Genomic DNA, 24,294 nt, shown 5'->3' on the forward strand with positions numbered 1-24,294 from the left:
GAGGAAAACTATTCACAGATCTCCCCGAAAATCCGTATTTTATCGAAAGAAATTTGGCAACGTCTGAAGGCTCATACGGTGTTTCTCCCCAGCATGGCAGAATTGTTATTTTCCCTTGTGGAAATCATCCTGAAGAACTAAAGGAAGAAGTTTGTTCCTTTCCATGATGAATTATGGAATTTTAACGTTTTATCATCTCGTCTAATGTTTCATGCGTCGAAGAGAATTATTTTATCTGATACTCTGAAAAGATCTGAACTGTATTTAGATTCTCTTCACTTGCCATGGAATGATAAGATGTTTTCAAAAGGGTTTCTAATAACCTAAAAAGTATTGAAAGTCAGGGAATTTACAGCGATCTGTTAAAGACAGAGAATTCATAGATGGGGAATTTTGTAGGTAGCGCATCGACTCAGCACCTTCAACTAGTGCAATTCAACAGAGCATGAACATTTTTAAAGTACCTTTTCCTTTAATTTGAATCTCTAAAAGTGGAGATTTTTCCCTTAGCTCACCAAAAATCAGCATAATATAAGAACAATAATACAAATCAAGGTTTTCATGAAGGTCAGGAAAAGTCAAGAAATTTGGAAACCATAGTCATGGGAAAGCAAGAAAAGTCAGAGAAAATTTGAAAACAAAAAAATTTTGGAAACTTTTTTACGTTCATCTTTTGTTATCTTGCATTTTTTATTATTTTCATTACTTATGTGTTTGTTTTCTTTCGCTTTACAGTTCCCACCATCTCCTCAACAAGTTATAATGCCTACAACACAGGTGCAAACGGTTCCTCCAGATTATCCAAGTCTAATGCATCCGCCTAGACCTCACCCCCCTACCAGCAATATGATCTGTAAACAAGTTCAGGTGAGCAATCTTAATTTTTTTTTTTGTGTGAATAGGTCTCTGTTAGCCTGAATTCAATTTTTCAAGATACTTTTAAATCGGGATTTTAACATTTAAATCTATACCAAGATTCTAGCACTTATTCCTAATTCTTGAAACTCTCCAAAATGAGTTTCTCCTCTCTTTTATCATATGGTATAGTGCATTTAGGAAGCAGGGATGCCGAATCTACCTATGTTCGAATTCCACATACTTGCCCAGGCATGTGATGAGGCATTTTCTGCACTTCTGTCAGGCAATAGTCGCTATCTGGTTCAAACTTTGTTACGAACCATTCAGTAGGATGAGATAGATCTTTTTGTCACAATCTGACAACATGTGCACGTACTGATATGAAGTCACTAAGGAATATGTTGAAACACTCACAAAAGAAAACGAATGTGAAGATTCCACCTTATTATGATTCTTATCAAATACTCATGTGAATGTACAGATCAAGGATGAAAATGCTCAAAAAACTAATTCTATATCTATAGATGCAATTTTGTGGCATCTGTATCTGCTAAAAGAATCTTAAATAGTAAGCTTGATAATGATTTCAATATTCTTCTGTCACTGGACTTAAACCTTACTTTATTTTTTGTTCCCCTTTCAGACGGAGCTCACCCGACAAAGGTTACAAGAAATTGAAACCCAGTCATCATGTGATATGGAAGCTAAAAATAATAAAATTGAAGAATTAAATAGGGTAAGTTTTTTCTCTTGCTAACTATTTAACTCAGGAGCATTTTCGAGGAAGTTATTACTGAGAAAACAGAGGTAGTCAGATTTTAATAACTTGCAACTCGTTTTCATCTAGGAAATATTTCCAGATGCAGTTGGAAGCCTTTTGGTCACCTTTTTAAATATAGAGTTAGAGTCTGTTGAAGGTGGAGGCAAGTAATCTCTGAAATGCATTTGGAAAATTTCCTAATTTAAAATGTGTTACATTATTGAAATCTTAACCATCACTGCTTGTGTCTTTGTTATTGTTGGGCCTTACGTAACATCCATCCGCAGTTAATTAATAATTGTTTTGGATCCTTCCAGGCAGCCATTTGCAAAGAGTTAAAAGTTTATTCAGATTAATGCTATTTTAAATCAAGAATTTTTGTATTTCACCAGCTCTCTTACTAGTAGAATACGCAAGAAGGGGGTCGTTTGTGAAATAGACGTGGTGGGTTAATCAAAATTATGCCCAAAAATGGATCTGGTCAAAATATTTTGGTGAAAAATAAGCTGTCCAAGTTACTGATCACAGTATGATGAAGTTCTGGTCTAAAGCCTAGAGATGTATTGACCACTCAGTTGACCACTCATGTAAGAAATGTTTGTATTGTATCTTAATCCTATTGTTTTTCTTGGCATGTTTCAGACTAATGAAGAATTAAGATTACAATTAGCTGCTTCACAAAAAGTAATAGATTCACATAAAGCACATATAAATAAATGTATTGATGTTGTTAAAAAATTACTTAAAGAAAAGTCAAATATAGAAAAAAAGGAAGCTCGCCAAAGGTGTATGCAAAACAGGTTAAGATTAGGTCAGTTTGTAACGCAGAGGGTAGGAGCCCAGTTTCAAGAAAATTGGACTGATGGATATGCATTCCAGAAACTTTCTCGGTAAGTCTCAGAATGAAACCCACTTGAATTTACTACTGACTAAACATGTGTTTTAAGTCCACATTTCACAGAGCTGAGTATCCGATTCTTCGCTGAGCTCTGCGAAAGTGTCATTTAATTCCTGCTGAAATTATTTGATGACAAGTCATCTTGTCAGTGAAATTAGTCAACAAGGGTCTCAGGCTCGTTGGTTGCTGACCTACCTTATTTGCTCACTAATCTGCATCAGCACGAAGCAGATGAATGAAAATGATGGACTGTCTTCATTTCGCTGACGTCAATTTTTTTCTTATTAACATGTCTAATTATCCGAATCTTACATCAAGCACATTCTCTCTTTATCAAGCAGGTAATGATAGAAAGCTGTGTACTGATTTCAATGCATTTTAAAAATAACAAATAAGTTCCAAAGTTTAGCGTCAACCATTTCAAGATTTCAGATTATCATAAAATCCCCCTGTCAGTCCAAGTATTTTTTTCTTGTTTCTGTTATTCAAGGAATTTGATGTCCAGATCATCTTTTCTGTTCCTCCTCTCTCAACTTGTTAATTAATGCCTCAATATTGCCAAAAAAAAACTCCAGCAATGCTTTAATATCACCATTAAAACATCCGAAAAAGTTGCACTTAAGTAACAAAAACAGGTTGACATTGCAAGAATTGTTGCTACTATCTCCTCATACAGGAGAGTTGAATCCATAAAAGTCTGCATTTTGAAGTAATTTATTTTACCAACTTGTTAAAGTTTTTCATGCTAGGCTAGGCCTGAGAAAAATTGTCGGTGTTTTAGACTGAAGTCAGATTATAATGTGGGAAACTATTTCCCCTGCGCAAATTTGTTTAAAAAATTATTTGATGTATTTGCTGATAATTCTCTTCAGAAATGTTTCTACTGTTTGTTAGTAACCTCATTATGACTTTTTCAGGCGGCAAGAGGAGATTACTGCGGAAAGAGAAGAAATAGATAGGCAAAAGAAATTATTAGTCAAAAAACGACCTGCCACGGAAACAGGACGGAAAAGGGCTGGTAGTCAGTCAGGTGGTCAGGGCAGTCAAAGTAACCCCGCAACACCAGGCCAAGCCAATTCCAATGCTTCGTCGTCCTCTTCCAATACGGCAATGCACAATGGTACGGATAATGCTACGTTCCTCAAACCCGATGCTGTGTCTGGCTTATCGTGGCAAGAATACTATGAGGCAGATGAAATACTAAAAGTAAGTTTCCGTCTTAGTTTATTTGAAATTTATAAAAGGATGTAGGAGGAACATTCTTATTCTTATTTTACCTAGTCTGATGGCAGAGAACAATAGCTTTCTAGCTCGTTCACTCTGGCAAACTTCTAGTTTGCTTTCTTCAGTGCTGATGCTGTGTGAATATTTTCATAATCCATAAATTTAAAAGTAGATTAATTTCTTATTCCCATCTATTACTTAAATCATTATAAAAATTTACCAGAAACTTACAACAATTCAGAAGTCTCTGTACTCCATCTTTGATTACGGATCACTACAAATCATGGTTTGCTACTTGTGGTCCTCAGCTAACTCAACTCTCTGAGCTTAAGTTTCAATTCAACCTTTCCATGATATTTTTTGTGGCACCTGAACCATACGCAAACCAGGAGATCAGTTTTTACCAGCCATATGCCAAAAATGCGCTAGGTAATTGAGTGGCAGAATGTAAAAGAGCCTGAAATGGCTTGTTTTTCGGTCTACTACGATGTGCAAGCCATGCATGTGAAGGCCAGAGAAATCCACTCAGCAGTCAAGTAAGCGAGGGACATATCAAGGAAAAAAGAAGAATAATTCAACCAATCAAGAATTTTACATACATTTCATGGTAATTAGGTTTAGTTCACTTGTCACATTATTTCGATTTCTACTTCTTCTTCTCGGCAGAATCCATAATATTCCCAACAGTTTTATCCTCTTTAACCTCTCAAGTGTCAATTAATTAATTTTACTTTATTTTTTTTCCAGTTGCGTCAGTCAGCATTGAAGAAAGAAGATGCTGATCTTCAACTAGAAATGGAAAAGCTGGAAAGGGAGCGTAATTTACATATTCGTGAATTGAAACGTATTCATAACGAGGACCAGTCGAGGTTCAATAATCACCCAGTGCTCAACGATAGGTATCTTTTACTGATGCTCCTTGGAAAAGGTGGCTTTAGTGAAGTTCACAAGGCATTTGACTTAAAGGAACAATGCTATGTTGCTTGCAAAGTCCATCAATTAAATAAAGACTGGAAAGAAGATAAGAAAGCAAATTATATAAAGTAAGTATCTTATTTCATTTCTATTCTTTTATTTGAACCTTTATGAAGGTCCGATTAAGGAGCTATCTTCAGAGAAAAAATAATGTTCTAATGCAAATTTGATAAGATATTGAGCCTTGGGAGCTTGCTTCTCTGACAAGCTGAAATGTTCCATGAAAAATTCCATCTCTGCCGGCCAAATGATGCTTACATGCATTAATCTAAATAGGTATTACTGCCACCCAAAAGTGAAAATAAAAATCCATGTGTACAAAATGCTTTACAACCTGAAAGCTACGTAAGAGAATAACAATAAAGCATGTCAGCCGGTTAGAACGAGAGGTGTTAGTTGCGTGAGACGAGACATCGTTGGGGAAAAGAAAGGATTCTGCTCTGTGCGTTGGAAGGGGAAACTAATCATTGGATGGCATCAAAGAACCTTTCTCTGGCTATAAAACGACAAACTTCTCTCAATTTAAGCATAATCTCAGGCATCGTGCATTAATTTCTTTCAAATTTCACTCAACATTCTGTAGGAGGAAATGCCATTCTGTGCTATTTTTTGTGACTACGTCCTGTTCCATGTTCGAGAAGCCTTTGCTTTCCTGAGATTTTTTTTTCTTTTTTTTAAACAAAAAGAATTTCTATTTTTTTGTACAATACATGTGTATTTTGGCTCAAACCCTTTCTCTAACCTCTTTCTTCATTCTTATTACAGGCACGCTTTAAGGGAGTATAACATCCACAAAGCGCTGGATCATCCCAGGGTTGTGAAACTATTTGATGTTTTTGAAATTGATGCGAATTCATTTTGCACTGTCCTAGAGTATTGTGATGGTCATGATTTAGATTTCTATTTGAAGCAGCACAAGACAATTGCAGAACGAGAAGCTAGGTCGATAGTGATGCAAGTTGTATCTGCTCTTAAATATTTGAACGAAATCAAACCTCCTGTCATACACTATGATCTTAAACCAGGTACGTCAAATTTTCTATCTATTTAATGACAGTATTTTCCTTGATGCAAAGCTAAGAGTCTGCTGAGTTGCTCTGTTTAAGCACAGGTTTCTTTAATCTACTAAGCGCCAACTCCTAAAGTTATTGAACTGCTTCTCTGATCTTAATAAGTTGACCGCTTTCAAGCGGGCCTCGCAGCCAATGAGTTAATGCATTCAGTGAATAGGTGACTGAACTTGTTCCCTCAGAGGAGTATAAAGGTGTGAAAATGATTGAATTATGCAAAGATTGGTGCTTTTTTAACCTGATCCATGTTTGTCTTACATTGTCAGACAGCCTTGAAGTACTTACAGTGAGACCTCGATTTATTGGATTTCACGGGACCGGAGGTCGAATCTGTTAAATCGCGGAATCTGTTAAATCGCAATCCGATAATTCGAGGTCTTACTGTGACTGCTTTACGGGTGTCTTATAGAACCCAAGTAATTTTTGGCAGCAGAAGGTTAAAAATGCTACATAGTTACATAAGTCCTTGCAGGTTCTAAGTAATTTACAGCACTCAAAGTTCACACAACAATTTATTCTCTAATATTTTTGTTGATTGTTTACAGGTAATATATTATTAACAGAAGGTAATGTCTGTGGAGAGATCAAAATCACCGATTTTGGTCTTAGTAAAGTGATGGATGAGGAAAATTACAATCCAGATCATGGAATGGATCTTACCTCTCAAGGTGCTGGAACTTACTGGTATTTACCTCCTGAATGTTTCGTTGTTGGAAAGAACCCACCTAAAATATCCTCCAAGGTTGACGTATGGAGTGTTGGAGTTATATTTTATCAATGTCTCTACGGCAAAAAGGTAATTTTTAGAACTTATCTCCTTGCTCACTTTCTTGCATCTAATCTATTAACTCCTCACAGTTGGCTAACTCTCTAGGGGTGCGTCAATTTGCATACTGCATTTTACTTATGAGACTTTACGTCTACGATTATTATACCTTCGACTAAATGCATTTAAAAGTTGACCTAAAACTATAATGCCTGCCGTATATTTGCCAGTGATGATGACTTACGAAAATCAGGTGCCTGCAGAGGTTGCTTCATGTATGGAACTTTTAAAACATCCCCTAGAATTTTCACCCAAATTTTTACTGTTCAGGGGATGGTGAGAAACAAAGATTCATTTCCATTCAGGTATGCTTTACTCGGAAAGGAAAATGAAAAAAAGTTACGCACTCGGTTGTCAGAAAATTTAAGAAAAATTATCTGAAATATTTCCAAATTATCAAGGCCTAGTTCTCATCATCAGCGATTTTGAAAAAGCAATAATTAACGCCCATAAATAAGGTTTCCTGAACGCTGCAACTAGACTTTGCATTTCAATTCCGGACCAAGCATAAACAAAGGAGTGTAATGGAAAGGTTAACCCACGTTCAGGAATGCAGAATTTTAACTTACCTCTGATATGTCAGTTATAATATTTCACCTTATGAATTCAGGTAAATGAACCTCACAAATTTTTCACCTAAATTTTCAGTTGAATGCAAAATCGTCCAAATTTTTTAATGCCACAATTCTTGGAGGCATTTTAATTTTTGGTCAAGGTTTATATGCATTTTGCCAGAGGTCTAATAATTGTAGACGTAATGTCTCGTATGTAAAATGCAGACTGCCAATTGACAACTCTCTAGCTTCTGAGATTTTTATCCTATTGGAATCTTGGATTCAGTCAAGATAAGTTGGACCGTGTTAAACAGAAAGGAACCAAGCCACATCAGCTATTGCCAAATTTAATTGGCTGATTAAATTTTTTACATGAATACAGTTTTGCGAATTTTCTTGCAAATTTCAGTGAATTTTCTCTATAGTACAAAGCAAATTCCTTAAAATTTTCAAAGGGATCCGCTCAAACGTTTTCTCGTAAAAAATTAAATTGCCCAGTTAAAATAGGCAATAGCTGATGTGGCTTGGTTCCTTTCTGTTAAATGCGGTCCAGTTATGTACTCTCTCTCAAGTCCCCCAGTATCATAGCTTGTAGCTGCAGCTCAGGCCAATTGTAACGGAATCACTCTGTGGCTATGTCAATTGATACATCGATGTCAAAAGATCAGAATATGATGAGTTCCTTTGATTTTTTGTAGTAGGTCAATGAAATATTTTGAATTTGGAATGAATATTTTTTTTGTTGTTTTAGTTAGAACCAAATTGAGTAGCCACTATGTCAGTCTATTGCATTGTAACAAGGTGGAGAAATGGTGTTGAGTCCACACCATTTCGCGGGGAAAACAAAGCCAAGAATTTCCGAAAAATTTTTGGCTTTGTTTTCTCCGCGCAATGGTGTGCACTCAACACCATTTCTCCACCTTGTTACATATAGTATTCGGGCCACTTCTGAGTGTTTTATTTTCTCATCTATTGCATTGTTTCCATATTGAGGGTGAAACTCAGTGGCGTGTCGTGACTATATCCGGTGGGCGTTCGGTAGGAGTGTTAACTTTAGGGGGGGAGGGGGGGGGGTCAGAAAGGTTCACTCCTCTTCCTCAAAGGGGGGTTTGGAGGGTTTCCCCCGGAAACTTTTTGAAAAATGAAGCCGCAAGAACACGATTTTAACCCTTTCTGGTGAAAATTGTGCCGGTAAATTGTCATTGAAATTTTGTTCTTTTTACCGATCGTTTTCCTGTAATTTATTTTGTTAAATGATAACGTATTTTCGCAACACGCACCTGCAGAGAGAGGTGGGAGAGGGAGACTGGGAGATGCGGCCCGCAGGCGCAGGGGGCGAAGCGGAGGGCGAATCGCGGCATAGAGGAAATTCGGCGGTTCGGAAACCCCTGCGGACCACTGCTATAGGAAACAGCTGGACTGATGAGCGGTTTTCCTCTCTCGTTCTCTTCCCCTCCCTTTTCTCTCTGTTGTGTTCCCTCCGCGAGCGCGGTCCGCACTCGTCTCCGAACCCAATGCTCACGCTCTGCTCTGCGCCGCGCGCCGGTGCCTCTCCTCTCTCGTGTACCCTTTGCCCCTTCATCATTGCAACCAGGTTCTCTCTCCTCACCGTACGTAGATCATCCAGGTTCGGTAGCCGGTGCGGACCACGCGTCACAGATTATTCTCTCTCCGCCGCGCCACATGCCGCTGTCGGAAGCCAAGCGCCCGATACTTATTTGTGATCTACTATTCTGTATTCTGTATTGCTTCCCACATTCTTAGCCATAATTTATTAATTGTTTCAAAATATTTTAGGGTGTTCGGCGATTACTGCGAACCTATGGACGCCACGCCACTGGTGAAACTCCCAATCCATGCATCTCGGTTTGTGATAGTGCAGACTTCCTGTCATGCTTTATTTTTTAGATGGGAAATTACTCAACATCAGTTCTTTACAACTTCCTTGAATTTTCTTATTATAACACCACAAAGGAGATGCGCAAGTGGTTTGGCAGTTTCACAAGTCATATGTTGTCATATTGTTTTTAAAAAAAATTGCATGACAACAAGAGAGATGAAAAAAACTTGGAGCGTAGATCCACTTGAAATTATTTCATACTTCTTATCAATTAACTCTCAAGTCCCATCCACGTCCGTAGATATCAAGATGATCTGATCTGTTGTCAAAGATTTCTAGCACCTGGTTCTCTATCTGGTTTCTCTAGCCCCAGCGTATTATCCCTTTGTACTTATTGAGATTGTCTTATGTTTCAGCCATTTGGACACAACCAGTCTCAGGCAACTATTTTAGAAGAAAATACTATTTTAAAAGCAACGGAAGTTCAGTTTGCGAATAAACCTACTGTTAGTAATGAAGCAAAGGTAATTCATCTTTATTCTCATCATCTCTGTTTGCTAAAGAACTTATGGATTGTTACTCACTTACTTGATTGGTATTGCCAATTATCAGGAGTGTTTTCACTTAATACGGGGTCTCCTAGTGCCCTGGAGAACCTGAGAAGTCAGGGAATTCATGATAACCTGGAAAAGTCGGGAAAATCAAAGGAAAATCTTAGGAATAGCATGTTGGTTCAGCATCTTTAGCTAGGATTATTTGAAAGAGCACGAATAACTCTTAACTAGCTGCTTTTTCCTATTATTTGGTTCTCTAGAAGTGTATATTTCGTTCAAACTTTAACAAGAGTCAGAGCAATTAAAAGAACAAAATCCAAGCGGAAATTTTTTTTGAAGGTCTGGGGAAGTCAGGGAATTCAGAAATTTTTGGATGAGGGAAAAGCACAGATAGTCAGAGGATGGGGAACACAGAAATTTTAGAAACCCTGTAACGCCTTTTATACTTTCTTGTTGTGCACAGCATGCAGTAATGTCAGTAATTCATCTTCAAATTTATTTCGTCGCCAGCTATACTGTTATTCTCTCCCTTATGACAAATTGTCTCTTGATATTCTTAACTTTCGAAAATCCATTTGAAACCTCCGTTTTATAAAAGAGGTAATTTACATTTTTTAAAGAAATGAAAGTACTAGAGTTATTGAATGCAATAATTTATAGCAAAGCCAATATACTTAATGTAAAGTTTTAACTTACAATTCATTTTTCGACAATTCCTTTCCATAACATTTTGTCCTTTGAGTTTTGGCCTTAGCCTTTGACGCTTTACACTTGTGTTTTTAGTTTATTTTCCGAAGGCAAATAAGTATATCAGTATTATGAATTATTCCGTATAATTTTTTTGTAGACTGTCGCAAAACTTAAACATTTCCCTCTCTACAAATAAACAGAACTATACTACATAGTATAGTTTGCACGTTGAGTTTATAGTTGCCAACTCTGATCTCTTGATTATGTTGGGTATTATAATTATATACATTATTAAGGAAGAGGTGTCTCTGCAAAATATATTTTAAAGTTAAAGAAAGAGGAATTTCTATATTAGGGTATTATATTTGTGATGAAACCATGCTCCTTTTTCGAGTTAGATGGCTGTTCTCCAGGCAGTCACAATAGATACGGTACAAATAATATTTTGTTTCGGGTTGTTCCACATCCACAATAGCTTTGTTTCGTTTCATGGAAATTTCATGTAAAAATACCGATCAGATTGCTTTTGAAAAAACAAAATTAGAATGGTAATCTGAGAAATGCAAATTGAAGTGTAGTTTTACTGTAGACTAGTATCAAAAAATTTCAGCACAAGTCTCAAACAAAAGGCTTTGCATCTTCGACTCAACGATGGTGTCACTTCTCCACATGATGTCTGGTGTTAAATCGCCGAAAAATAAACTTTTCAGACTGGATTTTCTCGAGATTTGCACGTAGAAAATTTTATCTCCGAATCTCATTTGACTCAGGAGACTGTAAGAAACATAATATTAAAAATTCTCGAAATTTAGGTGGCTCTGCATTTCTTGGTATCCTAAGTGTGGTCCGTTTCAAGCTGCCTTTGATGGATTCAAACTATAATGCCTGAATGTCCTTTCCCAGCAATGCTTGGAATGCAACCCCCCTTAAGAGCAAACACCAAAGAAATCTCAAGATTCCCTCTGCATTTTCTTTACTTATATTTCTCCTTATCATTTTTCAGAGTTTTATAAGAGGATGTCTTCAGTATCGGAAGGAAGATAGAATTGATGTTTTTTCGTTGTCAAGACATGAATACCTCCAACCTCCGATTCCAAAGCATGGAAGGCAGTCAGCAAACAATCAACAGCAACAACAGCAACAACAACAGCAGCAGCAACAACAGCAGCAACAACAACAGCAGCAATTATGCGCGTCATTTTCGACAGGGATGTTTAGCGGAATGAATGCCTCTAGTTCGTCGTAGTGCGTTATCAGCTTCTTCAAGTTACGTTTTTAGTTTTTTTTCAATTATTTCAGTGCATAATTCATTTTATGAAAGGTTCGCAACATTGTGATTATTATTATTATTAATATTTTCTGTTTAGTGTTTATACTAATTAACTGTATTGAAAAAAAACAAGATATCAGAAAAAAAGGAATAATGCGAAGGAAAAATAATAACATTTGTATGATAATGTTAATTGCTGTTCTCAGCATAGACTATATTTAAGGTTTATTTTAATTCATCGTGAGTAATAATAATTAATAATAATACATTATTTATTTATTTGTTTATTTATTTTTTTCATGCTTGTGTATTATTATTATTATTATCGTCGTCATCATCATCCTCATTGTCGTCATTATCATCAATACTATGATTATGATTATCATCAATATTATCATATATTATTATGGCTATTATTATTTTTTGTTATTATTTTTTAATGTCTTTTACTTTGTAGAAACTGTTATTCTTGGACTTATAAGATAGATATTCAATTTTGTGATACTCTTGGAATTTATTTATATCATGTTTCTGTCATGAATTTTGTTCTATCTGACGCTCACCCTATTACATTTTATTTGATTGATTTTGTCTCTTTCCTTTGTTAGAACATTGCTTTCCCTTCATTGTTAAATACTTTTGTTACATAAGCAATGTTAATTTCTTTTTTCTTTTTCCTCAGCCCCTCCGGCACGTATCCTGTCACAATTCATGAAATATTTGTAAATTAAAGTATATATACATATATTTTTTTTTCTTTTTTAATTTATGTCGAGGCAGTTGTAACAGCATAATTTATTTGAACATTTTAATCGCTTTGAAAACTGATCTTACTTTTGACGATGGATAGATGGAGAGCCTTATCTGAGAAGAAATGAATTCAGTTATTATTCCTATCTATGAAGTTCAATTTTTCAGTTATCAGTGGTCCGCGTTGTCTTCCAACAGTCTGTATTCAATGTGCCCACCATTCTTTTTTACAAGCATCTTTCCCACTCTAAATATGAACTGCTCTTTTCTCTTATCACAGAAGACCTGTGGAATTTTTTTATGAAATCCCTCAATTGTTTTGGGGTCAGTGGGATGAAGAGCAATCAGTATTTTACCAATAGTAAGGCTCTTGGAAAGAGAGAGAGCCAAAGCATGTGAATCCGGCAACTGTACATTTTGTATCGATTGTAAAATTCAAGGGTCCAGGCATGAACATGTATAGTGATCTTTTAGTGTCAGTGGAGCATCGATTATTTTGTATTAGCAAAGCCAATCTCAAAGTATTACAGGGAAAAAATGGAAATTAACAACACCAGTCTGACTTTCTTCAGGCCATTTGGTCCCACAAAGTGTTCTTCTTAAAATTGCAGATCAATCACAGAGCATGTTCGTGCATTTGACCTTTCAATTATGACATTGTGTCCTTGTATTAAAATGGTTGAGTGTGATCACTGTAGTTCGTCAAAACATTATTAGCACCGCAGCCATTTTACATTCAGATCCTTGCATGTGTATTCTTTTTTACTAATTTTGTTCTTCCTTTTCTTTACTCATTTATGAAATTAGACCAATCAAATATCATCATTGACATACTTTTCATATTTTTTGTATATAATCACGCAGACGAACTAAAATTTGTTGTACCACCCTCAATGCCAACTTTATCAGAACGTCAAATAAATTATCACCAGATACCTTTAAATTTTTTGTACAGGACTTAGGTAGAAAAAAAACCCTCCTAAGATAATTCAATCGTTCGAAACAGGAGATTATTTGAATATTGCAGGTTTCTCAGCATTGCTTTGACATAATTATTACCCTGCATCCCAAAATCAAAACATGGTGCTGGACCATTGTCATTTAAAATTCTAAGAAATTATTTTCCTCTTTATCTTCATTCGGGAACTTCTTAGGGTTGTTTATCATGGTCTAATTGTTGTTAGACAAAGTACTTGTCCATACTTCTCTGCAACTAAATCTAACTTAAACTTTGCTCCTCAAATTCAATTTGAAAAGCTCAATTTGTTCAGTTGGAAGGAGCGCCCGAGAGTGTGAGAATTTGAACCAACCAAATGGCTCAAATTCAAAGGGGAAAAATATATTTCAGAATTTTCAAAGCATCACAATACTGCGGATTCACTTATCTTGATTTCAGCACCTAAATCCTTTAGTGGACAAATGGAGGAAAGTCCCCCAATCTTAAAGGAAGTTAAAATTACTGCAAGAGATCCGTGACCTCCCGGTTATTTTGTTTTATTTATCAAACAATTTTCATGATATATTGCAAACATTGTACATACATAGGTACTGGACCTCTATTATTTTTTCATCCCTCCTCTACAGATCTGTAAATTACATTTTACCAATTTAAAACAGCTTCTGTAGATGTTACCTAGGTGCCAGCCAAAGTGACTTCATCTCAATGTTATTCACCTATGCTGTTTTACTAAATATTCACCCCGTGTATATATTAAAATGCAACTCATCCGATGAATTTTCTTCTTCTGGCAACTAAAACTTGAAAGAATTCAGTAATGGATGCGTACAGCGAGTGAACATTTTTTTTAAATCCGATGTCCGTATAATTTCACCCCTCTTATTAGACTTGTAGTTCATTTTCTTGTGGGGGAAGGAAGAAATGAAAAGTATGGTTTTCTTAAGAGAGAATGGGAAAAGTTTCTGCCATTCTTCTTTCCTGAAGTTTTGATACTCTGTGCAGCCTACATTGCAGGTTGTCTAAGTTTAAAAATTGATAAAAAGACAAAAAATCATTCCCAAGAAGAGAATGTTCAAAAGTTCGGAACACTAGCATGCGATCTCATTGAGTCCAGAAGTGAAGGATAGAATTTTTTCTCAGTTACTTGTAGTTGCTGGATTCAATTAAACTTTTCTTTTCCTATCCTCCCCTCTCTAATATGCAGGAAAATTGAACCAACTCTTTCGGATACCTCACTAGCATTAGTTTATGTCAATTTTAGACAGAGGTGTAGTATTTTGGGAAAACTTACGGTCGAGTAAAATCCGCGATGTTATTTTTTTCTTTCTTTTTAAATTAAATTTGCATGTATTATTGAGGACGTAACATCAGCAACTAACGACATCGTCAGCAACTGAGCAGGGCTCCTTTGCATTAAAACTGCTGACATGATTATCCCACTTGCAGAAAATGATCTCCAAGCAAATGTAACTGCACCTCTTAAGAAATATGGACGCATGTTTTTTATCGTCAGACTTAAACATCTGTTCATTTTAAATCAAATTTCAATCATATAACTCAAAAAAGTTGAGTTTAGGGCATCACATGATCATGATGCTACTCTCAAATTCTTGGTGGGCACAAAAAGTTTTCTTCACAGATTTTTTTTTTTTTTTTTTAATTTATTTTACGGGAGGTACATCAACATATTTTAATGAGATCTTCTAGCTTGTTCTTTTTACTAAGCCACATAAATTTTATACACTTTAAACTGGATTTAGTTCACTTGTGTGGTGAATACTTTTGTCAAATCTGAATTAAAAAATTCAAACGATTTTAGCCATGTTTATTTCTCAAATTTTCTGATAAAGGAGTTGCAGGAACGGGCTTAAAAGGTCTAAAAAACAATTTCTTCAAAACCTCTTTCTATTTTTCTGTAGTTCTCTCGTAACAAGCGATTACATATATATTCTGTAGCATGTAAACTCTACTCTCATTCAAGTCTTAAGATCAGGAGACTTAATTTAACGTGCGTGTTTTTTCTTTACCTTAAATTTAAGTTGACTTGTCATCGGTTTTCAATCCTGTCAAATCAATGTTAACATTGTAGTGAGACTTTCCTCGTCTTGAAAACTATATGTTATGCTGGAACAATTGTATTTAAACTGTTAATCTAGAATATACATTGGAACTGTGAATACTAGAGCGATTTTTGTAAATATTGAAATTAAAGATAAATCCGTTTCTAATATTTATTTGGTCTTAGCAGTACTTTAATTACCTTACTAATCAATTTCTCTCTTTTTCCCACCAAACTCAACAATACTGGGAGATTTCAATATTGACTTGAATAATTAGCTACGTGCAGGGTGTCCACTGGTCCGGAAATATTAACGATTTTTTTAGGGCGGTCCAAAAGTACTGAGAAAGTACAGAAATTGTGCAAATGTTCAGAAGGTCTGGAATTTTTTGCCTGGTGCCATTTGTGTATTTTAAGACGCCCCTGAAAAGTATGCAATCCCTTGCGTATTGATTCTTAGTGCAATATTTGTCTACAGGATTGTAATTGGACGTATCTCTGTCAAATGGAACTAAGCACCAATTTGAGTTCCTTTTGAGGAATTTAGAATGCCGGATAGCTGTCTGTCAAACGGACCTAAGCGCCATGGAAAAGCCTTGAGAGTATAGGACGGAATTGTCCCGGCGTCCGTTTCCGCCGCCAATCCAGGCCCCCCTCTACCTTCCTCACCATGTGGCACTTAGGTCCATTTGACAGAAATACGTCGAATTATTCATCAGTTGATACGCAATAAACTTCGAATTTCATGGCTATGGCATGTGTATTCTATTCCCGCATGAAATTTGATTCTTCAAAGTTCTCACGAAGGCCCCGAAAAAGTGTTGAATATTTTTGTTGAAAAGGTACTGAATTTTTTGGGAAAGTTCTAGGATTGTACAGTCAGAGTACTCCTCCCGTTTCTCCAACCAGTTTTAGTAGACACTCAGAAAGTGGCAAAAAATCGATAATTAAGTTAGACAAGGCATTTTGTTCTGAGCATCAATGACAAAGTGCTGCATAGGAAGTTGATGGTCACCTACAGTACCAACACCTCCAGGATTTTTGGAAATTTTTTTTGGATGGAAAAAAAAAGTAAGAATAGAGAAATAAATTTTGTATTGAAAAACACTACAAAATCAAACCTTCACTAAGAAAGTTAGTTTTCCTAATAACATAATTCAGCTTTTTGATCTTTTTCACGGTATCTTCTGTCCATTTCACGCAGATCTTTAGCCATGTTTTCTTAAACCGAGAAATAATTTTCTCAATTTTTTGTGAAGAGACAGTATTTAGGAAATTTTGGACAGCATTAATTTGGCTCCATCCTACTAATGGCTGTTTCCAATATCAGAAAAGACTTAAAAGGCAAGAGATTTGAGTTCATTTCCAAAGTTCAATGTGCTATTCGAAGTTTCTGAAATAAACCACAAATAGCAGTCCCTTGTTGCAATATGTATTCCAATTGCTCAGGAATGCTGAATCAAACCGGAGATAATAATGGTTTTAAATTGGATATTTAAAAATCGTAGTTCTAAGAAATATCCAGTAAAGTGGATGAATATAAGCTGAGATGTTACGGGCTAAACGTTGTTAATATCTCTAGTGCAATATAAGTTTTCTACTAGAGCAAAAATGGCATTTACAAATGAGCAACATTTGCAATGCAGAACTACTGTTTCTGGGTCATTTTAAAAACAGAGGTGGTGCCACAAGTACCTATTTTGGAGATTTTTAAATATTGCCATTGAGATACACATTTTTTGCTTTCAGCAATTGATATTCAGAAATTTATTAATGAATTCCTTGAAGTATCTCATTTTGCAATATCTTAAATCATTATTCCAATGACATAATATTTATTTCATCTCCTAGTCAGTATATGCTAGGAGAAAAGAACTGAACCTACTGTATACTTGCTAGATTTATTATGCACCGAGGAAACTTATAATAAATGTTCCAATTACATTGATTCTTCACATTATTATCAAACAACTGGTGCCATTTAGCAAAAGAAGGAAAGTCCTAATTTATTTTTGATGTATCCGTTAACTTTCATAGGTAACAGTGATTTGGGTAGGTACTTCTCGAACTCTCACTTGGAGTAAGACGTGTCAAGATTTATTTATTTTTTTAAAGAAGCACGGCACTACAATTTCATTTATACACCAATATTGCTTCAAATTCCTGAAAAATAAGCGTCTTACACAATGTTACAGCAATCGATGGTTACTCCTGAAACAGCTCATTTCATTTGCGGAATACGAACCGTTTACATTGCGAGGGACAATTAAAGAAAGCCTTCATGGCAGGATCAGGAAAAGGACAGTTTTAAAGTGTATCTTGTACACTAAGCTCTGGACAAATGTAGTTCGAGCCTAACTATCACAAGCGCCATTTGTTCTCAAGCACCATGCTGCCAAACTTTTCAGACTTGTCTAATTTTTTATGGAAAACTTGGTGGATAGTCACATGAAAATTTTACCGAATATTTATTTTGTTATCTTAATATTTAATTTGAAAAATAGAATGAAATTGTGAATCAACCACTGTACTAATTGCGAGGGGCGTTGGTTCATTTGAAAGGTGTTGTTCTCAATGCTTCGGGAAAACTATAAATTATTTTCTGGGGTTCGTCCCCGATTTTTAAATCCCTAAAAACTCATAAATTGGATGAGGGGAAGTGGGGGTTTTTTGTTTTTTGTTTTTCGGAAAAGTTTTGTTGCTACGCATCTTACTTTACTGTTTGCTGTCTTTTTATCAGCTGTTTTCATTCAACAATCATCATTAAGTGAGGTTACTTCCAACACTCAACTGCCATCAACTTACATTTTTCTTTTCCCGCGTTTTTTTTTTTTTTTTTTTTTTTTTTACGGTTTTTCATGATTGCTTCCATCTTTTTCCTATTGCCAATTTTTCCTCATTAAGTCAATAACCTCCAAGTTTTTTTCTCATTTTAACATACCAAAAAAAAAAAAAAAAAAAAAAAAAAAAAAAAAAAATTCCGATCAGAACTTTTCACGCTGTTTCTTTTCAATGTGTATAAATATGTTTATTATTAATTTCCATTTTCATTTCATCCTTTTTCTTCTGATTTATTTTTTTTAATTTAAAAATTGAACTTTTCAGTTATGATTTTGTTAAAATAATAATAATTTTTACTAATTTTAATTTTAAATTTAACAGTTGTTATGAGTGAAATTTTCAATGACCGAGGCGGTCGTCCTCCAAAACGTGGTCGCGTTTTCCAGAATTCTTCGCATGTTCGTTTAGTGAAGCAAGAACTTAACTCTGTTATTAGTATAGAAAATCAAAGTTTCATTTCTTCATTTCGGAAGTATAAAATTGATGATCAGAACTTTGATGAAAATTTTGTTACCAAATTTTCAGTCGGTTCAATGAATATAATTTGTCATCATTGTGATGCTCGCCATTTTCAGGGTGAAATGTCCAATGGTCATTTTAATAACTGCTGCCAAAATGGCTTAATTTCTTTACCGAGTATTTATATTCTCCAAATTTCATAAAGCGTATCAGAAATTATAATAGTGCTGTTGCTTTTGCCTCTTTCTCTGTAAATCGAATTGATATTCCGGGTGATGGACCTTATTGCTTTAAAGTTCAAGGATCCATATATAGGTAAGTTTATTTAATATTTACCGTTACGTAACGTACTTTTTTCAGTTTCTCAGTCCGTCCCTCCCTCCTTCCCACCCCTTAACGCATCCGGAATGCAGCTGCATTCCCCGGAAACCAGAAAGCAGACTGAACATGGAAAAAACGAAGAAGAAAAAGCGGAAAAATTAGATGAAGTTAAAACAGGAGCAGAAAAAGAAGAAGAACCAGAAGGAACAGCTACTGAAGAAGAAAAAGAAGAAGCAAAAAAAGAAAAGACAAAAGGAGGAAAGAAGAAGAGCAAAGTTGTAGGAAATATAGGAAGAAAAGCAGGACAGAAATGGCAAAAGAAGAATCAACAATTTAATCGAAAAAAAAAGCAAAGTATTTAAAAAATAAAAAAAGATCTTCTTTAAAATTAGTTTGAAAACAAATGTAAAACCTAAAAAATAATTTTGTATGAAGATTAAAACAAAATTTTAGTTTAAAGTTTACTAAATAAAATTACAATTTTTGAAAACATTTGTTATATTTATTCTCTCAAAAAAATAATTAGACCCGATTCAAAGACAAAACAGAAAATTAAATGAAAATAAATAAAAAAAAAAAAAAAAACATGTGAAAGTGAAAAGTGTACAGGAAAAATAAGGGGCTGCGAAGCAGCCCCATAAGCCCCTAGTCAATATTAATCAGTGAAATTTTCATGAAATTATGTGCAATAGTTTTAGAGAAAAAGTTGAAACAAAATTGAGATATCCCTCGATATAGCATCCAGGTGCAAATGGCGCTCGAAATACTTTGACCGAAAGGCGACGACTTGTCACTGATAAATAATTAACTTTATGTCTTTGGAAACAAATAAATCCTTTCAAATATACATATATGCATATATTAAGCTTTGAAGCATATGAATCAAAATTGCAAAATCATCAATTCATCTGATTTTTGAGCAGTAGTCTTAAAGAACATAAGATGAACATCTAAAGCTTATTCCGGCATAAAAAAAAGAAAAAAGAAAAAAAAATCAGTTTATACTCTTTCATTTCAAGCACACACCGTATCCTTTAGCAATTGTTTCAAGTATTCCAGCCCATCCGGAAGTGATTAGAAAAATGTTTTCACAACATTCATGCCAAAACTAACTTTGCAGTTGCAGCATCGTTGCAAAACTTTCTGTTGCAGTAACGTTTTTGTAACATTGGTTTTGATGGTGGCCGGATGGGTACTTGGAAATAACACCCAAATCACAGTGGCAATCATCATCTCACTCCGCACAACTTGATGATTACCTATTTGTAGCCTTCACCAACAAAGTCAATTGATTTCCAACATTTTGAAAAAACATTCGGGGTAGGTAATCGAACAATACAATGACACCTTGATGGGTTAAGTCCTTTCCCATCAATCATTATACCAGTCCAAGAAAAGTAAAGAGAATGACATGACTACCAGAAAGAAAAGAACGTATGCTCTGAGACTTGCATTATTTCTGTTTGCTTCTCTGATTTGTTGATTTCCATCTAAAATGTTTTCAGTGGTTCCTATAACAGTGCTTCCAATCCTTTCAATATCACGGCTTTGCTCCAAAACTTTTTCAGTCAATAATTCCTGCAACTCAGCTATTTTCACAACTTTACTCTCTACCTGTTGAACCTGGAATTCAGAGAGACAAAGAGTAAGAGACAGTTTAAAGAAGAGGAAGCAATCAGTGAAACTAAAAATATTTTCCTGAGTATTCCATCTGCATCTATTAGAGTGTTTATTTTCATTTAAAAGTTTGTCGCGTGATCATTATCTTAAGATAGAGCAATATTGTTGCTGGCACAGTCATGTCAATCAAACTCAATGACAGACTAGTTACTAAAATTTTGTGTTCGTAGTCTGGACTGAGCTGAAATGCAGCTATATGATAGATCGATTGTAACACTAGATTTTCCAATCATGCCCTCATCTTCTTGGATAACCAATAGGCCATTACCTCTTCCCTGGGTGATGGACACCCAATGATAGATTCACCAAGAAATCAAGCAGTACAACGAACCAATCACATGTTTTCAATCTAGATTAGTTTCATTTTATTCAAAAGAAAAAAAAAGTTAAAGAATTAGCATACAGTAACATTAAAATTTAGCAAGAAATTGATAAAAGACCTGACAAATAGTTTTGAGTTTAAGAATGATGATTGAAGGTCCCAGAAAAATTGAAGATTAATTTTTAACATCGGCATCAACTGGTCAAACTAACCGTTTTTTATTGGATTTCTTGATAACATGTGTGAAAATATTGATTTATCTAGTTACAGTAATCCATGTTTGTTAATAAGTGCTGAAGATGGTGCACAATGCCCAGAAAAACTTCTTCATTGTATGTAAGTAATTAAATAAGCAACATTACCTTTTGCAATGCCTTGGCTGTACTATCTAAATGAAATGGATTACATTTTTTAAAAAGGAACCAAGTGCTAATGTCGCTAAGATTGTGCAACTTTTTTCACCTTACAAACGTAATTTAATCTTCCAATTAAGTTGTATCTTTACTTCTAAGAAACTATAAATTCCGGAAGAAAATTACCCGGGTGATTTTAATTTTTTGCATGATTTTAGAAACTTTATTGCGAAGAATATAAGTTTCACAATCCTAGCAATATTGGAATGCTCTTGGTTCCTTTTTGCAAAATGCAATCCAAATAATATTGGTATTGCTACTTACAACCATGTCCAAGAGCAGCTTTATTGAAAGGTGTTACCATTTCAAAACAAGCGGTAGCTTGCCAGCAAGAATTTGTTTAAAAATCCCTATCCCTACTCTTATAAAATTTTGAAAAATACTCACTTCATCTGAGACACAGTTGAGTTCATTATAGAGTAGCTCATTTTCATTCTCAAAGATCTGCAACTCTTCGGCCGTTAACTCCTCTTCAATTTGGCTTCCCAACTTTGAATCGTCAATGAGTGAAGGTATTCGTCGCAATCTTGTTCCTTCCATATTCTTATTTTCATGAGACTCTTTAGCATTCTCATTCAATACATCACTTAGAGGTTCAGAAATTAGCTTCGACATTTTTTGCAAGTCCATGCTTCTTTTCATTCGAATGGCCTTCTGCTCTGAGTAAAGTTTAATGACAGACTTGAGGTACTCATCTATTGATTCAATGACAGCATTTTGATGCTCTAATCTTTGACTAGAGAGTTCTGAGTTTCTCAACACTATTTCTTTCTTGAAATCTTCAAGAATATTTCTACAAGAAAGAATGATAACCTGCGCCCCAGAGTCAATTTTGTCTCTCTCGAAGTCACTTATTTGTGCAATATTCGGTAAGGTATTGGTGAAATTGAGGTATGCTTTTCTATGCTCTAACAAAAAGTCTTTCAGCTTTGAAATCTGTAAAATAATATCTTTGGCTTTGATGGTGAATTCATCCCGTTTTCTCCTGGAGAGAATACTATTCTTATCAGTGTCTACTGAGCCCAGTCCAAGCGCAATATTCTTTGTGCGAACCGTTTTAACACATGCTTTAAATAAAGCTGTTATATCCATGGTGGAATTTGATCTGAAACAAAAACCAGACATAGCATCATAAAAGGAGAGCGTGAGACATTTTTTTGGAAAGAAATAGGTTCAGTGTGCCTATAGGTACAGCAGAGTTTAGGTTGTTCACAATTATTAGGAACAGAAGTTCCTCAATCGATTGAGAGTTACTCAGAATTCAAAATTTGGCCTAAAAACTTAACTAGAGAGACTTTAAACTGAAAAAAATTACCAAATATCAATTGGGTAGAAGAATGATAATAGATTCTACCTGACTTAGATAAGTCAAGGAAAAAATGTGTGTCAAACATTCACCAATTCAACTACTAACTTTTCTGGCCTTTCTCATTTTAATCATCTTTCAATCATTCTTCAATCATCCATTCTTTTCAGAACTATTAATGATGCAGATCGTAAATAACTGGACCTCCAATAATCAAACATCAAATAAATCTCTATTGCGCATCAAACAGATGAATATGGATAAAAATTTTCCGAGTTCATAAGGAAAACAATGAGATTACAGTATTTTACGAAGCTTCCTATAACAGGCAGGAACGAGCTTTTTCAGGATTCTATAGATACTTGCAAGATAGTAATCTGAAATGCGCATCACAATCTGTGCCTCCTCTGATAATGGACTGTTGATCATATAGATCGCTAGAGTAAGGAAGAAATGAATTTGCAATTGAGGGAATTGGAGGGCAAGCCGCACAAGTACAGTTTTTGAAAAAATTGAGATATTAATGATTTTGAGTAAAACTAGTCTTATTGCATGTTTTGTGAAAATTTGGCTCCCAAATTCCAATTTTAAAGCATCAAAAAGTCAGTTTGAACTTCCTTTCCAACATAAAGCTCCATGACATTTCGAAACTTCAAAATACTTCAAATAGCAAAAACTGCACTTATGCGCCTTATCCTCCAAGCCCCTCAATCGACTACTAGACATGGTAGGAAAAAAATCATGGCAGCAAATTCTTCTGTGTTGATATATTACGTGGTTAGATGCTCAAAAATGTCCAAATTCAATCCATACCAAAAAAAATCAGTGTTTCTTTAGTTTGTAAATTTTAACTTCCTCCTGGCAAAACTCCTGAGTCTACTTGATTAAATTGAGTGCAACCTGAATATAATTCCCAATGATTTAATTCCTCACTGTGCTACATTTGATTTTACTGACTCACGAGTGCTGGGTATCAAAATAGGAGAAAAATTTCTACCAGACCCAATGCCAGCTGAGGTCTTATAAAATGATTAGTGGTTGTATGATTTGAGGGTCCATTTTTATTGATATTGATTTTCCTTGTGAGCTGGATTAATAAATCAATTAACTAATTCTAAGCGTCAAAAATATGTGCTTATCTCTCATTCAAGAGCTGATTTCAGAAATGTTCAATACGTCAACGTGTTGTCAAATTTTGATAATAAAACATGATTGTATCACTATCCTTATGTTCTTTCCCTACCTTGTGGTTCATAGTAAACAATAATCGATAGACTGAGCTTCCCACTTATTGTGGTTTAAAAAATACCATAGATTAGTGAAAAATACTTACGTATAAGGGATAAATTGACAGCAATATGTGGAGCAAACAGTTTACTGATGTGGCGCAAAATTCAGGGATGGATTGTGAACAACATAATATTTATGGGTTTTATTTTACTACTGCTTACAAGTTACACTTTGGAGTTCGTGTTATAGCTGGCAGTGGTTGAATCTTGAATGAACAACTTTGAAACTTTGATAAAACAAGAAAAAGCTGAGGAAGGATTGAAGAACTTCCTGTTTATTTACTTGTGCACTTGTGATTTTCGCCCAATCGTGGAGTACCTAACCTCAAAATATGTCAATGACGTCACCGCTTTCAGGTCAAAAAAGATAAACATAA

At 35.0% G+C, this 24,294-nt stretch overlaps 2 protein-coding genes across 4 annotated transcripts in view; one reads left to right on the forward strand and one right to left on the reverse strand.

The window, feature by feature from the left end:
* Tlk (Tousled-like kinase) overlaps window positions 1–15,461 on the forward strand; it is a 153,107-nt gene extending 137,646 nt beyond the window's left edge. For all 3 annotated transcript variants that reach the window (XM_019055137.2, XM_019055138.2, XM_072296023.1), the window contains 9 exons: window positions 736–867; window positions 1,502–1,594; window positions 2,261–2,508; window positions 3,434–3,722; window positions 4,488–4,783; window positions 5,481–5,740; window positions 6,331–6,581; window positions 9,422–9,529; window positions 11,253–15,461. In XM_019055137.2, coding sequence (XP_018910682.1) covers window positions 736–867; window positions 1,502–1,594; window positions 2,261–2,508; window positions 3,434–3,722; window positions 4,488–4,783; window positions 5,481–5,740; window positions 6,331–6,581; window positions 9,422–9,529; window positions 11,253–11,495 — 1,920 coding nt within the window. In that variant the 3' untranslated portion in view covers window positions 11,496–15,461. The remainder of the gene's footprint in view (window positions 1–735; window positions 868–1,501; window positions 1,595–2,260; window positions 2,509–3,433; window positions 3,723–4,487; window positions 4,784–5,480; window positions 5,741–6,330; window positions 6,582–9,421; window positions 9,530–11,252) is intronic.
* A 903-nt stretch (window positions 15,462–16,364) lies between these two features.
* Syx18 (syntaxin 18) lies at window positions 16,365–24,221 on the reverse strand. Its single transcript, XM_019055107.2, has 3 exons — window positions 23,962–24,221; window positions 21,710–22,427; window positions 16,365–20,530 (listed from the first exon to the last, which is right to left on the reverse strand). Exons 2-3 carry the CDS (start codon window positions 22,412–22,414, stop codon window positions 20,279–20,281), a joined length of 957 nt encoding a protein of 318 aa, XP_018910652.1. The 5' UTR covers window positions 22,415–22,427; window positions 23,962–24,221; the 3' UTR covers window positions 16,365–20,278.
* Between the last annotated feature and the right edge of the window lie 73 nt (window positions 24,222–24,294).

This window comes from Bemisia tabaci, chromosome 2 (assembly GCF_918797505.1).
Source record: "Bemisia tabaci chromosome 2, PGI_BMITA_v3".
Lineage (NCBI taxonomy): Eukaryota > Metazoa > Arthropoda > Insecta > Hemiptera > Aleyrodidae > Bemisia > Bemisia tabaci.

Bases quoted from the DNA above. Each gene is read 5' to 3' on its own strand.
- Syx18 (XM_019055107.2), bottom strand. From the start codon at position 22,414: ATGGATATAACAGCTTTATTTAAAGCATGTGTTAAAACGGTTCGCACA. The intron at 20,531-21,709 runs GTGAGTATTTTT...TCTGAATTCCAG, and splicing joins TCAACTGTGTCTCAGATGAA to GTTCAACAGGTAGAGAGTAA.